At 45.5% G+C, this 15084-nt stretch overlaps 2 protein-coding genes across 5 annotated transcripts in view; both read right to left on the reverse strand.

Moving 5' to 3' along the window:
• Casp2 (caspase 2) overlaps window positions 1–4065 on the reverse strand; it is an 18235-nt gene extending 14170 nt beyond the window's left edge. For all 3 annotated transcript variants that reach the window (XR_003378407.1, XM_005363826.3, XM_013352477.1), the window contains exons 1-5: window positions 3927–4065; window positions 1460–1610; window positions 1087–1254; window positions 874–955; window positions 242–336 (exon numbers count right to left, since the gene is read on the reverse strand). Coding sequence is in view for 2 of the 3 variants with exons in the window: in XM_005363826.3 (XP_005363883.1) it covers window positions 242–336; window positions 874–955; window positions 1087–1254; window positions 1460–1610; window positions 3927–4000 (570 nt within the window). In the remaining variant the exon portion in view is untranslated. The remainder of the gene's footprint in view (window positions 1–241; window positions 337–873; window positions 956–1086; window positions 1255–1459; window positions 1611–3926) is intronic.
• Window positions 4066–4560: 495 nt separating this feature from the next.
• On the reverse strand, window positions 4561–7483 carry Tmem139 (transmembrane protein 139). 2 transcript variants are annotated; one of them, XM_026787566.1, is made up of 4 exons: window positions 7292–7483; window positions 6536–6635; window positions 5806–6067; window positions 4561–5424 (listed from the first exon to the last, which is right to left on the reverse strand). In XM_026787566.1, the coding sequence occupies exons 3-4, from the start codon at window positions 6048–6050 to the stop codon at window positions 5028–5030; spliced, it is 642 nt and encodes a 213-aa protein (XP_026643367.1). In that variant the 5' UTR covers window positions 6051–6067; window positions 6536–6635; window positions 7292–7483; the 3' UTR covers window positions 4561–5027. The 2 variants fall into 2 exon arrangements, with proteins under 2 accessions (XP_026643367.1, XP_005363884.1); XM_005363827.2 differs by lacking the exon at window positions 7292–7483 and adding an exon at window positions 6976–7008.
• Between the last annotated feature and the right edge of the window lie 7601 nt (window positions 7484–15084).

Below are 15084 nucleotides of genomic sequence, written 5' to 3' on the forward strand. Positions count from 1 at the left end.
AGGGTTTCTCTGTGGTTTTGGAGCCTCTCCTGGAACTAGCTCTTGTAGACCAGGCTGGTCTCGAACTCACAGAGATCCGCCTGCCTCCACCTCCCGAGTGCTGGGATTAAAGGCGTGCGCCACCACCGCCTGGCTTCAACAAGGACACTTTCTGACAGGGCAGCAAGAAAACATGCAAACCAGGTTCAGAAGAACAGGTCTCTCACTCCCCACCACTCTCTTTGAAATTATGCAAACTCACCAGCTGGTAGTGTGCCTGATAAAACTCAGGAGTGCATGGCTTCACCTGAAGGCAGGGAGGACCATCCCCATTATCTAAGGAGTGTTCCATGGGACCTATGGTAGGGAGAATGCCAAAAGCTGGTATACACTTCAGCACTGCTCCTTATAACTCCATTAATTAATCAGTTTAGCTGTAGGCAGCCCTTTAAACTGAGGTTCCAATGAAATTATTCCTCCAACATGTAAGTCTGTAAGTCAACAAACCATGTTGACCTCTGCTAATCCCTGGGCCCCCACCCATGGCTTCATAAAGAAGACTCGCTGAGTGATGGAAAGGGATTCTGAGACAAGCCTGGTTTTAATCACCTCAGGAGAAACATGGAGCCTTTTCTTGTTTGGCTTTAAAGACAAAACAATCAATCATTCACAGGAAATCATGGTCCCCATCTGAATAAGTTACACAAAAAGCCAATTGTTTTGAAGACTACTACCTGTGATGAAGGGAAATGGGTCCGACTTAAATCCCTTCTAAACTGCCCTGTCAGCCCGTCAAAAGTTCACAGAGAACTGTTCCTATCAGGAAATATACCTCAGCATTCAGAAAGCAGGTAGGTCAGTGTGGGAGGGCCCTTCTGTGCCATTCATTCTCACCTGTGGACAGGCGGAGCTGCTTGTGAGGGGGGCAGGTCTCACACACCGAGAAAGGGAGACTTGTGTCATAGTCACAGCTCAACTGGAAGAAATCGAGACTCACCATCAAAGACCTCAGAGAGACATTCAAGTGTCTGTCTCGCTGTGCCCCCTGCCCCGTATCCTTTCTGGCCAAACTAACACAGCCCAGGGTGCATTTCTAGGGTTTCATACCGGTGGGAGTTCATGCTGAATATCAGAGAGGGTTGTGAGCAGCAAGTCTTCCAAATGACTTTGCCTGGTCTCTCGCAGGGCCTCACAGAAGGCATCAAAAGCCTGGGGTCCCCTCTTGGGCAGCAGGTTGAGGAGTTCCACATTCTGGCTAAAACTGCCTCCTTTGGCCTAAGGCACAAAAATAAAACGTTACATTACATTTACATATCTAATTGTAAACGCCATTTTTTCATATGAGCTTTGAAGTAGTGGTCTTATTCATCTTAGGAATTCCTCTTTACAGAGTGAACAAGCACAGGTGAGGTTTGCTGTCCTTAGCCAAGGGGCACATTCTTTCACAGGTTCATCTTCTGGGCCTCTTCCACCGCGGTACCTGGATGAGCTCCCTCATTTCCAGTGTGATGATGTCCTTCTCTAGGAGATGCTCTAACAGCTCACTCAGCAGCAGCTGCTTGGCCAGCACGACTCGGTTCTTTTTCAGAGTTTCCTGGTGGTCAGGGTGCATACCACACACTGCCAATATCCTACAGAGGGAAGGCAGACAGAGGCACTGTCAGGTCTAAGCCTGGACACAGAGGAGAAGTGAGAAAGAAGAACGAAACGGACTTAGGAGCAATAGGAGGTGTTATTTTGTGAAATCTCTTTCAATCAAAACGTCCTAGGGAGTAATGTACTGACCCTAAGCAAATAAGGCATAATTCTCTAGAGAAGGTCTACATCAGACTGTCTGAAACCGTGATCCGACCAGGAGAGAAGTAGCTATCTTGGTCAAATTAATATAAAGAAGCATAAATATATCCAAGAGAACAAACACTCCTCTGATAGACAAGTTCTAACATTCAGAAAACATGACCATACTTTTTCTTAGGAAACTAACCTAAGTCAAAAACAATCTTAGGGCAGTAATAAAATACAAAATGTAAAGCCAACAGTCATGTTTTTAACCACACACACACACACACACACACACACACACACACACACACTTTCTCTAGGCTGTTCACATAAATTACATCAAAAATATTTTACAATTCCATGATAAACTAATGCTAAAAATGATCAAAATCCCACAAGGTATGGGTAAGTAGAAATTAACAGTCACAGTAGATAGATACCAATGATGAGCACAACATAACTTGTAATCACAAGGATAGTGCAAGCAATGGTTATTTGAGTGATTTAGTTTACCACTGAGAGCTGTATTTGAAAGAGTCCCTAGTTTTGCTCTCAAATTTGGAAAGAGACCTGCTTCGGCTCACGAATAATAATTTAAAAAAATCCCATTTCCAATATGTCCTTTATGTGCCCAATGAATATTAATCCAGGATCTCCAGTTTGTTTAGTATAAGACAACACTTAGGGTCTGATGGCAGTACAGGTGATATTGTAACAGACTCACTTTATATAATAAAACATTTTTAGCTGCATCTTGATTTCAAAGAGGGTAAAATATAGGGGACCAAATAAGCATCTCCAATCAGTGAAATATCAAGCATTGGTGGAATGGCCCTAGCTTAAAGATTCCTTGAGAAGTGTACAGTTGGATGGAAAAACAGGGTCCTGGGAAATTTGCATTAGCAAGAGGTATAAGAGGCAGATCAAGTATTTAGACCGTATCCACTATCTCAAAATTCACTCGAACCTGCTACAGCAACAACTTTGGGAATTTCAAACTTCAGATAAGAATCACTTCATCACAAGACAACACAGTAGTGGAGCTAAACATAAATTCTGGGGAAAATAAAGTTAATACCGCAGCTGTTGGTTAGGTATATCCTTAGGTACACAGTCAATGGTGCCGCAGCGCTTATCAGGAACATTCACTTCTTAAAAGGTTGCTTTTTTAGCTTCCACACTGTACTTTCTCCGTGTCCACACAGCCCAACACACTCTGCTTTCCTTCAGGGGGCTTCTGACCACCCTCTTCCCTATGATAGGAAAAGGCCTGGAGCTGTGTGTAGATCAAGCGAGCCTTGGGTTCCCGCCCCTTTTGCCCAGCCACCAGGCTTCCAGGATTACAGTCCAACAGCCTTTAAGCGCTGACATTGCGCTAGGCAGCCCCCCACCAAAAGGCTCTTCCCTAGGCAATTTCATTTATAGGCACAGCTTACTGACTCCAGTTCTGAACCCTCTTCTGTCCCAGGCTTGATATGGAACTAGGCAGCCACCAGTTTTTATCTGAAGCGCCACCCATTACGCACACCTGCTACTTCCTTCATTTCAAACTGCGAGGAGAGGCTTAACAACGACCTTCCCAAAAGTTTCCAATCTCCTGGACTTCTAGGAAACCCCTGGAAAGGGGAATGGAGAAAAACGACACCAGGAGGAGTCTAACGTTTTGCTTCTGCGTTCTCCGAAGGTTCCCGTGTCTAATTTAATGTTACAGATTTGGACAGGAAATAGTCCATTGTGTCCTCCTGGGCCATGTTTGCACCGAAACTGACTGGGGAGAAAGGGCAGACAAGGGAAACATCAAAGGATCCAAATCCCCTACACCTGTGTGCAATTCACTGACAAACATCTATTACTCGGGAAAGCAGCGCAGGTCACGTTACAGTCACTGCAAACCAAAAGCGCCCCAGGCCGAGCTAAGAAGTCTGCAGGTCTCCTTGGCTAGGGGAGGTTTGATTTGAAATCCTCAGGCGAGAACTGGAGGGGAAAAGACGGAGCATCTTCTCCAGACACGCCGCAGGCGAAATCTAGCGGGACTGACAGGACCCACTCTTGTCCAGACGCCCCTGCGCTGGACAAAGGAGGCTGCCGCAGCCTCTGCCCACGGGGGACCAGGCCAAGACGCCGCGCAACTCGTCCGGCCGCCTCCTCCGCCCTGCCCTGCTCACCTGCTCCTCCTGTCAGCCGCCATCAGTCCCTTTCTGTGCAGAGTGGACGGCGACCTCCCGCTCGGCGACGCCATTTCCAGTTTTTCCCGGGCTGCACACGTACCACCCACAATACAAACAAACCCCAGGCCGCGCCAGCCCCCGCATCCCTCCCCCCGCCCCCAGCCTCCCACCCTCGCCGCGCCTGCGCACGCCCCGCCCCGACGCCACAGGCCTCGTTTCTACCCGGGCTCGCGCAAGCGCACACTGCTTGCCGGGACCCGCACCACCCAACGGGCAGAGAGGAGGCTCTGGGAGGAACGGGAAGGGGCGGGGAAAAGAGCGGCGCTTCTCCCGCCGGGAGATTTGATTGGTTATCGATTCCCGCGGAAACCGCAGCCCCCTCCCCTGGTACCTCCGGCCCCTCCTTCAATAACTACAGTGAAACCAAAGAGGGTTGGGCTCCTCATTGTTCGCCTTGAACTTCCAGGGCCCGGGTACGCAGAAGGTGGAAAGCACTAGAAGGCGCTCATCTCCGAGCCTGGAGTTGCTCCTGGTCGCACTTATCCTACCTGATGGCCCCCGTGCTGTCCGTAATTAGATTTCTCTCTCCTATTTACTAGTTGTCCCAAGGCACGGTTATCAAATCGTGTGAATTGCCTGGTTTGTATTGAAAACAATAGGCACCGGGGTTAGGATTTGACTCGAGTTATTTTTATGTTTTTTTTTTTTAACTAGCATTTTGGTTTTGTGAAAACTCTCCAGCCCCCCTCACCCTTAGAGTCTCTAATTACCCTGTTACGTAATACCCCACCAGGAATCTAAGCGAGGTTTGATGAAACAGCTGTCACTCCGATGTACCACTCCAGTTTCTCTCTCTCTCTCTCTCATCTTCCACCTTACTTTGGAAATGCTGGACGTCAGATGGGCTCCAGAATTTTTCCAGATGAATCCAACTGCCACCCATATCTCAAATGGGAAGGGCTTTCCATAGTCTGCCTCCCGGCTGGTTTGAAGACCCCCTCTATGACGTTCGGGCAGGCAAAACCAGTTTCTGATTAAGTAGATAGTAGGAAATGCTGGGCAGAGGAGTGCCGCGATGATAAGTTCTGAGAGCATCGCCTAGGGAAGTATCCATTTGTCTTCATAGAAAACATTGTCATCTTCAGGGTAAGCAAAACAGATGTCGTAGGCAGGGGGTGGAGTAGTGGGCTCCAATTTGGGGGCCACCCTCAAGCTTTGCAGATCGGGAGCAGTGGATGCAACTCGTGGGCCCCTAAGTCGAAGAGCTCCTCCAGGATTTCCTCTGCGAGACATTGTCCCCTCTGAGCCCACTCGTCTCTTCAGCCTTCCTGGGCTGGGCCTCTCTAGCTGGCTAGGCTGCGCCCCCTCAACTCCTGGGGCTATAACGACACTGCTGTAAGGGGGTGGTTGCTCCAGCTCTTGGAGGTGGTGCTGTGTTTCTGAGTCCATCACTACGGCCTGTTCATAGGTTGGTACCTCAAAAGCCTCATTGACCCTGTGGGAGGAGAAACACAGCCATTAGTGACTGCCTGAACGGAGTCTTTTTTTCCATTTCACTCTGGCAAAAGACCCCTCTATTGTCTTCTGACTGTTGCTCTTAAATAATACCAGTGACAGAAGAAAGCAGAATCTAGGCTTAAGAAACTAAGGGCTTCAAGGGAATAAGGGCCTACGACAGTGGTTCTCAACAAGTGGGTTGCGACCCTTTGAGGGGGATCTCATCAGATATCTTGAAGACATTTATGTTATGATTCATGATAGTAGCAAAATTACAAAGTAGCAATGAATTAATTTTACAGTTGAGGGTCACCACAACACAAGGCACTGTATTAAAGGGCCACAGCTAAGGAAGGTCCTGTCACCCCACTTTCCTCACCGCGCATTGCCTGGGGCCTCTGAATTCTCAGTCTGCCTTGAGCTCTGCCTAGATCGGAGGCTCCGTTCCACCACACAGGCGAAGAGGCAGGCAAGAAAGCAGAAGCCAGCCAAGCAGAGGAAGAAATAAGCAAAAGGGGCAATGTTAGGCTGTATGACCAGTAAAGCCAGCCCCAGAAGGAGCGAGGCACTGCTCAGGAAGAGAAATGACTGCTTCAGTTTCTCCCACAACTGCCTTGGCACCATGGTCCCTCCCAGGGCACCTGTAGAGAGACAAACAGTTGTGTGTTAGCTTGTCACTGGCACCACACCAGGGCCAGACCCCAAAGTAAAAATATTATGCTCTTCTCTGTAGGTTCCCAGTTTTCAGTCTGAAACACATGATCTTCAGGGCCTCCGGGGGCTCCATCGTGCCCTTTAGGTTATGGGTGTGGAAAGCTGGGAACCTAGTCTGACTCAGCCTCATGTGAGTTTCCTATGCCTGGGCACTGCCTGCCTTCCCTGCTTTCTCTCTTTCCTGCAGTCTCCCTTCCAGCTCCCAAGTATACCATGCAGGATCCAGGGCCAGCAACGCTGCCTGTGGCCTCAGTGCACACAGGCATCTCTGGAATCCAGGTGATCAGTCAGGCTTTTCACTTTTCCTGCTCTGGTCAGACCTCCATTCTTCTCCCGGCCCCCTCCCCCAACCCCGTATGACCCTGCTGGAAAGACAGAGAGCGCTCAACACTTACCTCTCAGCCTGACTTTTGCTGTCTGCCACAGTTGAGTCAACCCATGCTCTGGATGGAGGAGAATGCGAACCAAGACACAACAAGGCCACAGGGACACCAACTACGTGAGAAAAAATCTTAGAAAGGCCTAAGGCAACCACCAGAAGTTCTAATAACTTTCCACACCCCAAGTAGTCCCTACCCAGGCCTCTTCCCTCAAGTCATTAAGCTCTGATTTCAAGTTTCCTGTCAGCACAGAGGCTGGGAGGTGCATGGGAAGGGGACACCTTTTCTCCGAGGAAACAGCGACAGTCAATCTCAAGACAGCTCCCCCCGGCTAGACTCCCTGCCACTTTCCTGAGTTCGGTGTAACAAGAACTCGCAGAAGCTCTCCTCCCAGACCAACCCAACTCCTGCGCCCTGCGCCCCGCCCCTCCAGGAGGCCTCCGGAGCTCGCTCACCTGTCTCCTAGGGACACGGAAAACCGGTCGCTGACCCCGAACTCAGCGGCAGAAGGCGGAGCCCACTTGCCCCACCCTCTCTTCTGCCCCAATCCTGCCTTCAAACCTAGTTTTTCTCCACCCCTTTCTCCCAAGACTGACCTGTTACCGCTCCTCCTTAAGGCCCAGTTCACCCACCGCCAAAGCTCTGTCCCCTCTGCTTCTCAATGGCCTTTGTACTTAGGACCGGGAATTAGTCTTTCCCTGGTCTTACTCAAAGCAACTTGGGCGCTGATCGCAATCCTAAGCACAAAGAACTTTCTGATTTGTTTTGTACCTGTCTTTCCTGAACGGCTGGAGCAGACAGTGGTGTATTTCAATTCTGGGCACAGAGGGAGCCATGGGCGAAATCTGAGTGGTGCTTCAGGCCTCTGCAGTTTGTGTTTGTGGATTCTTTGTCTTGGAGAGTCGGAAGTGTGCTCTTGTTTCCCAGCTCAGTTAAATGGCTTCTTACAAATCCGAGTCCTTACAAATGAAGACTGCTTTAGAATCTGCACTGCATAACCACGTCCTTCTTTTCTCTGCTCCAACTTTTGCTTGGTTATGTAATACTCTCTGTTTCTTTACTGGTCTTATACTTTGAGTTTCTCAAGAGAAGTGATTCTATTCAGTCTTCTTCAAATCCCCGAAAGTAAGTGGATTCTTGACATTGGGTAGCTTCACTCTGCTGGGTTTCTGCCCTACTCTAGTGCTCTAGTTGTGCGAAGGGCCGTGAGACTGAGAGAGGGAGGTGGCTGGGGCCCTCCTGTGTCCCAGGGTCAGAACCCAGTGGACTCTGTTCCTTTGCTGCGTTAGCATTGGGCAAACCCAAGAGCGGCTGGAACACAAATATAATCCAGGATCTCCAGGTATGGTTGAGGGGACCCTACACAAGACTGATGGAGAGAGAGAAAGTGTGTGTGGATTTGTGAATGAACATATCTGAGTAGTGTATGTGGGTTGTGGTGGGACTTCTGAGCGAACCTCTGTCGGTGCTTGCTCCGGAACAAAAGAGGGGGCGTGGCAGGCTGTCGTGCCCATGTGAGGTGTATCTGTATATACAGTAGGAATGCGGACAGGGAGGACAACTTGTAGTTATTTTGCTTGTACCAAATATTTTGTTTGAGCCAGTTTCCTTACTATTTAGCTCATATGGAGAAAGTATAGCTGGAATCCAGAATTAAACCCTCAGTTAATACTTCAACAGAAGGAAGTTGGTAAGGAGTTTCTGGTAAGTAAGTTTTCTTAAGGTGTGAGTTTGGAGAGGGAGAGAATGGGGTAAGAGGCAAAGGGCCAGAGGGTGTGGGTAGGAGTGCCTACAGTGTGAGGTCCTGGCTTTGCTCCTGACGGGAGAGCTAGGACCTTTATCTGAAGGCTCTTGGCTCCCAGGGGAGGCTATAACCTTGAGATCTGATAACTGTGATAAGCACTAGATATAAGTCAGAGAGTCTGGACCATCTGCAGTCTGTGTTCTTTAATACCCTAACCCAGTAATTTGAAATCAGTTGCATTAGTTTCAAACAGTTCGAAAATATTTAAAAGATAAAGAAAAAAATAAAGATTAGCAAGTGTCTTTTTTTTTTTTGGTTTTTCGAGACAGGGTTTCTCTGTGGCTTTGGAGCCTGTCCTGGAACTAGCTTTGTAGACCAGGCTGGTCTCGAACTCACAGAGATCCGCCTGCCTCTGCCTCCCGAGTGCTGGGATTAGAGGCGTGCGCCACCACCGCCCGGCAGCAAGTGTCTTAATACCATGTGAAAGTTTTGTAATTCTAGGATGTTCACAAAACAGACCATACTCTGTCTCATGCTAGTAAGCATTCGTTACTTTACAATTTTAAAAAGTTTTAGAAGTTAGGTGGGAAATGTTTCTTTTGATGATAAAGTCTTTACTAATTTCTGTTAAGGGATCAGACTCAGGACCTTTCATAAATCATGCATACACTCTGAACTATCCTCAGCCCCATTAAGGTATTTCTAAAATCTATAAAAGATGTAATTGAATAGATATACCATAATTCTGTTAACAGACCATTCTGAAGTTTCCCTCAATAATGGCCAGCTGTATTATCCACGTTTATCACTAAAATTGATGCTAGAGGAAATAGCAAAGAGGCTAGAGCTTGCCAGGGCCGGAGTAGGGGAGGAGCAGAGGAGCAATTGTTAATGGGGTTCTTGAGTAGTGACAGACATTCTAGTATTTTATAGTAGTGGCGACTTCTGCACTTCTAAGACTACTCAGGGCAGTGAACATCTTACATTACGTTCTCCTAGTTTTTATGGATGGAATGATGGATTCTGAGAAGTGACTAAAATCTAATATAAGTTTTTGTTGAGAGTCAAAGAGAAACGAAAGTTTTTATTGCCCGGAACACAAAAGGCCAAAGTGTTCTCCAAGGTTTGACTTCCCTTTTGTCTCTCTCAGCTTACTGTCTGTATTGGTGACTTTCCTGTGACCGATGAGAGGATGGCTAAGGGGGGGGGCAGGATTTATTTTGGCTAAGGGTTTCAGGGAAAGATGTGGCAGCAGGCGCTTGCTTACACCTGAGTGGATCAGGGAGCAGATGGGAAAAGGTGGGGCAGCAAGCGCTTGCTCACGTCTGAGTGGATCAGGAAGCAGAGAAAGAATGCCGGTGTTCATCTAATGTTCTGCTGCCCCTCCTCCGATTTTTGTCCTGCGTGGAACCCCAGCTCATGTCGTGGGACTGCCTACAGTCGGGGCAGGTATTCCCTCTCTGGAAACACCTGTCAGCACACCCAGAGTGTGCCCCACTAATGTCCAAAGAGTTTTTTCCAATTCAATCTAGCTGACAGAATTTACCATCATAATATTTTTAGCCTTTGACAGATCCTTCTGAGTTCCAGCGATTCCCTCTTCCTGCTATCCTCACTTCATCTCAGGGGACTGTCGTAGAGTTTCTATTGCTGTGATAAACACCACGATCAAAAGCAACTTGGGGAAGAAAAGTTTTATTTTATCTTACAGCTCTCAGGACATACCCCACCACTGAAGAAAGTCAGGACAGAAACTCAACACAGGAGCCTGGGGGCAGGAACTGAAACAGAACCACGGAGGAGTGTTGCTTACTGGTTTGCTCCTTGTGGATTGCTTACCCACCTTACTTTCTTACACAGCCAGAACCCCCTGCCCAAGAGTGGCACTGCCCTTAGTGAGCAGGGCCTTCCTACATAAAACATTAACCAAGAAAAATGCTCTCATAGACTTGCCCACAGGTCAACATGAAGGAGGCATGTTCTCACTGAGGTTTCCTCTTCCCAGATGATCTTAGATTATATCAAGTTGGGAAGAAGAACAACAACAACAAAACCATTACCACCACCAAAACCCCAAGACAAACAAACAACAACAAACAAACACCAACCAAGATAGGGATGATGAAGTGAGAAGCAGATGAGAAATAAGTTGTCGCTGTGGCTCCAGGCAGGGAGATGCAGCTCTTCTCTGCTGTGTGTTTATCTCTGCGGCCTCTTAGGTCTGCAGGGTTGTGGCTGTGAATCTGGATATTCTTTATAACTGTGGCTAATGTGTAAGGTGTTTGGTGTGTATTGCTCACTCTTGTTGAAAACACAAAGTAAGAAACTCACAATATGTATAATATGAAATAGTTACTGTGATAATTTCCCCTTTATGGATGAGGTCAGAAACTCAATGAATATAGGGGCTGGGGATATTGTTCAGTTGGTAGAGTGTTTTAGCCTAATGTGTATAAAACCCTAGGCATGAATGGATGTAGTGGTACATGTCTGTAATTACAGCACTCAGGAGAGAAGCCGGAGAAGCAAGAATCTAACGTCATTTCAAATACAGAGAATTCAAGGCCACTAGCTTGGGCTAAATGAGACCCTGTTTCAAATAAAACAAGGAACGCAACTTTCCTTCCTTCCTTCCTTCCTTCCTTCCTTCCTTCCTTCCTTTCTTTTTTCTTTCTTTCTTTCTTTCTTTCTTTCTTTTTTTTTTTTTGGTTTTTCGAGACAGGGTTTCTCTGAAGCTTTTGGAGCTTTTCCTGGAACTAGCTCTGGTAGACCAGGCTGGCCATGAACTCACAGAGATCTGCCGAGGGCTGGGATTAAAGGCACGCACTGCCAACGCCCGGCAGAAAACAACTTTCTATAGTCACTAATCTGCTCTTCCCTGAGGAATGATTAGATGAAATATTTCCTCTTGTTTGGCATCATGAGAGTAAGCTGGTATGCAGACAGCAAGGCAACAAAGGATATTACAGAAAAAAAATAAAGGTACTACCATATGTACCATATGAGTCAGAGTGAGGAAGTGATGGGTATAGTTCTCTATCAAGATGCGATCTTCCATCACTTAAATAAGACTGAATGTCATAGATTCAACGTTGATGGATCCTCTGAAAGGATGCTGCAGTTTGGGCGTAAAGTAGGACCCCCAAGTAGTCAATGAGGGGTGAGCAGACAGACAGATGTTGACTTTATTAAGAGATTGATCCAATGATGAGTTAAAAGCTGAATAAATTAGGAGGAAGGGCCTTGTTTAAGGAAGTGGGTCATGGGAGCATGACTTTGAAGGATGTATTTTATCCCTAGACCGTGCCTTTATCTTTCTCGCTGCTTCTTGGCCACTGTGAGATAAACAGCCTCCTTTGCCTGATGGATGTTTTGGCCACCTTTCCTCAGCCAGCCTAAAGTAATGGATTCAGCTGACCTCAATCTTCTGAAACCCTGAGCCCAAACAAACCTTCTTTAAGTTAAGTTCTCTTTGCATATTTCATCACAGTGAGAGAAGGCTTACTCACACATCATGTATATATTTGAATAGAAATTATTGATTCAGTCTACATGAGACCCTGTTTTAAATAGAGGTCTTGTCTGGTCCTCGGTCCCAAGCTTGCTGGGTATGGCTCATTGTCGTTTTAATTCACTGAAGGATCTAGCCAGTTCAGATGAAGTGATTACAACCAGTCACACCTTGTCCTATTAATTCAGCACTCTACAGGCTGAAGTAAGAGATTCATGAGTTCCAGGCCGGCCTGGGTAAGACTCAGTAAGACAGTGTTTGGAAAAACATAAATAAATAAGTAAACAAGCAAGTAAGTAGCTGATTAAAGAGTTGTATATACAGGCATCCCTAAATACCAACAAGCATGGCCTTAAAATAGCCTCAGGGTCGAGCATGTAGTTTAGAGACGGATAAACCTGGTTTCAATGTTAATTCTGTCACTTAGAGACACTTACAGGACTCTGGGTGGGTTTTCTGAGTGTCAGTTTCGAATGCATAAACTTGTGAAAATAAACAACCTCCACCTACCAATGATTTCCCACCCTATACCTCCCTCTGATTTGGAACTGCAGCTAAAGCTGGAATTGAAACCAATGGGTGTGTCTGGTAAGGCCAGCAGATGGCACCATCTTGTCACTGGAACATTAGTTCATTGAGGAGCACTTGCTTACACTGTAAGAGCGCCATGCTGACCTCCCAGAGGACCTACCCAGAGAAGTAACACATGTGATTTTGGTCTCCAGGGTCTTGTGATGGAGATAGAATGATAAGAAAACCATGGGATTTAAATGATGGTCTGAGAAAGTATCGATGCTGTATATTAACAAATCAAAAATCCCTGTCGTTAAAATATAGTTGTTTCAGATCATTAAAACAATCTATATTTATGGTATACTATTTAATAGTTAAGAGAATTTTGTAGGAGCTAGCCATGCTAAGCTAAATATGAACAGATCACCCAAAGGAAGTTCTTTACTTCCAACCATTATCACCTGCCAGAGTAGGACTCAGCCATTGATAAATTTAATAGAGGCCTGAGTCTCAGTACTTTATTGTAGTAGAATTTGGGCATAACATTTGGAGGCTAGTCCCAGATCCCCCAAGCCCACTGGGACTACCACCCACAGAGCTCTCAACTGGCCAATAAGTTTTCTGTGTTTTGTTTCATGTCTTATGTCTGTGTCTCACGTTTCATGTCTTTGTGAGCAGACCCAGGAACTGTAAGTGCCTGTAGACAATCTGTGGACGCACAAAAAGATCACAGGCATGGCGCATTCTCAGTTCTGTGGTGAGATACATTGGTAGCATTCTCAGTTGAGAGACACGCAGGTAGCGTTCTTGATTCTGTATAGAGACACACGGTAGCATTCTCATTTCGATAGAGGGGTGGCTCACACCCGCAACAAAGCTTGAAGCTGTCGTCTTTGGTTTGGTTTGGCACCATTGTTCTATTCATTGTCCTGTGTGTCTGTGTGTTGTTGTGTTTTTGTCCTAACTTAGACTGATGCTGACAATATGGGACAGACTCAAATCATGATTTCTTTGACTTTGATATTGTGATCACTTTCAGGACTTTAGAGATAAGCATAAGCCATAAGCATAGGGGTGTATTTTCCTAAAAGGGATAAAACAAATAACCTCTACCTGCCGCCCTAAACATTTCATGAAAAAAAGCCAGCCAGCCTTGTCCCCCAGTACCAGGTTGCTGCTGGATACTGTGCTTGTGTGTATGAGTGGCTGGGCTTTGCAGCCTTGTTGTTACAATGTAGCAAGGCTGCCAACCACAGTTGTAGAGGGAGGATGTACCCCAATAGGATTTCAAACACTGAACAGAGTATCTGGGATTAATAGCTATGGCTTAGAGAGGTTAACCATATTTTCCCCAATGCTGCAGACCACTCTGCCCTCTCCCATGCTGGTTCCCTCTGTGTGCCCTGGGGGCTGCGGGCCTCAACTTCTGATCAAGGACTCTGGCTATAGGTGTTAAGATGCAGTGGCTGTGTTGTGACACTATAGCCAGACTTCCGTCCACCAGAGCTGCTTTCAGATCCAATGTGTTATAAATATCTGTCATAATTTAGAGGGGCTGGTTACAAGTTATTATTGGTTAATGTATAAAAACTGTTGGTTTCAAATGTTACACGCTGGTACAAGATTTTATGTGATGTAAATTTAAAGGGTTTTTTTTTTGTTATAGTCTATGCATGTTTCTGTTCTTGTTTAAAATATTGTAGCCATACAACATATCATACACCACTGAGGAAAACCACAAGAAAGACTTCAGCAAGAGTTTTTATGTTGTCTAAAAAGCGAGAGATATTTTGGTATGTTGTCTACAAAGCAAGAGATATTTTGGTATGTTGTCTGGAAAGTGAGAAAAAAAGCAGGAGACTAAAAATATAAAGAAAAGAATAAATCAAAGGTATATAAAAGTTATAAAAGGTCAAAAGGGATGTAAACTATGTTTGCTGTGGTTTTTCATACCAGCAAATACTGAATATGCTTGTTTTGTTAAAAAGTTTGTTTGTGTAAGTTTTCTTGCAAGCATGGAGCTAAGACAGAAATGGTCTGGCTATTTTGCTGTTTCTGCCACCCATCACTGCTGTGGCCACATTTACAGGCCTGACTTCAGAAATTTATCACTGAGCTCTGGTTACTGAATTTGGGTTAACAGAAATTCAGATGACTTTTTGGTATAGATAATGTTAAGACTACTATATGCTGTTTTTTTTTATTATTAAAAAGCTGGCTCTAGAATTGAATTATGTCTCTTCCTTTATTAGACCCATGTTTTATTCACTTAAAATCTATACATGGGTAATTTAAAAAAAACCATAATGCATAATTCCATTTTAAATTTGGATTACCATTTTGCTAGAGTTAAAAAAAATGGATGCCACATGATTTCACCACCATCTTGATTAAAGGTGACCACGTGGAGTGGGCCAAACAAATCTCCAGGATAGTTTGGATTGAGATACACAACACAGGCAAAACTGCAGTTGTAAAATAGCAACGGAAAAAATTCTGTAATGGGAGGATCACTGTAACATAAAAAACTATATTAAAAGGTAAAAGCATTAAAAATATTAAATAATGGTTTAAAAATATATTTCCTTGTTCAAGGTCTATTCAGGCTTAAAAAAATGTATGTTAGTCTCCTTGTCTTTGCTAACTTTGTTGGGTTTAAGCTATTTGGATAAGCTAAGTCATAAATATTTGTATTGATACTAAGAGGTTTGGACTTCCTCTTTTGGGGAAATAATGTTCTTTCTATGTCAATCACTCTGGGGTAATTGGAGATTCAATGGACTTGTTAATAATAGA

Source organism: Microtus ochrogaster, linkage group LG12 (genome assembly GCF_000317375.1).
Source record: "Microtus ochrogaster isolate Prairie Vole_2 linkage group LG12, MicOch1.0, whole genome shotgun sequence".
Classification (NCBI taxonomy): Eukaryota; Metazoa; Chordata; class Mammalia; order Rodentia; family Cricetidae; genus Microtus; species Microtus ochrogaster.

What these genes read in the sequence shown, in the direction of transcription:
- Tmem139 (XM_026787566.1), bottom strand. Translation starts at nt 6,050, where the DNA reads ATGGTGCCAAGGCAGTTGTGGGAGAAACTGAAGCAGTCATTTCTCTTC. An exon ending in GAGGCCCCAGGCAATGCGCG is followed by an intron (nt 5,425 to 5,805) that starts GTGAGGAAAGTG and finishes CTCCTCCCACAG; the next exon opens with GGTCAATGAGGCTTTTGAGG.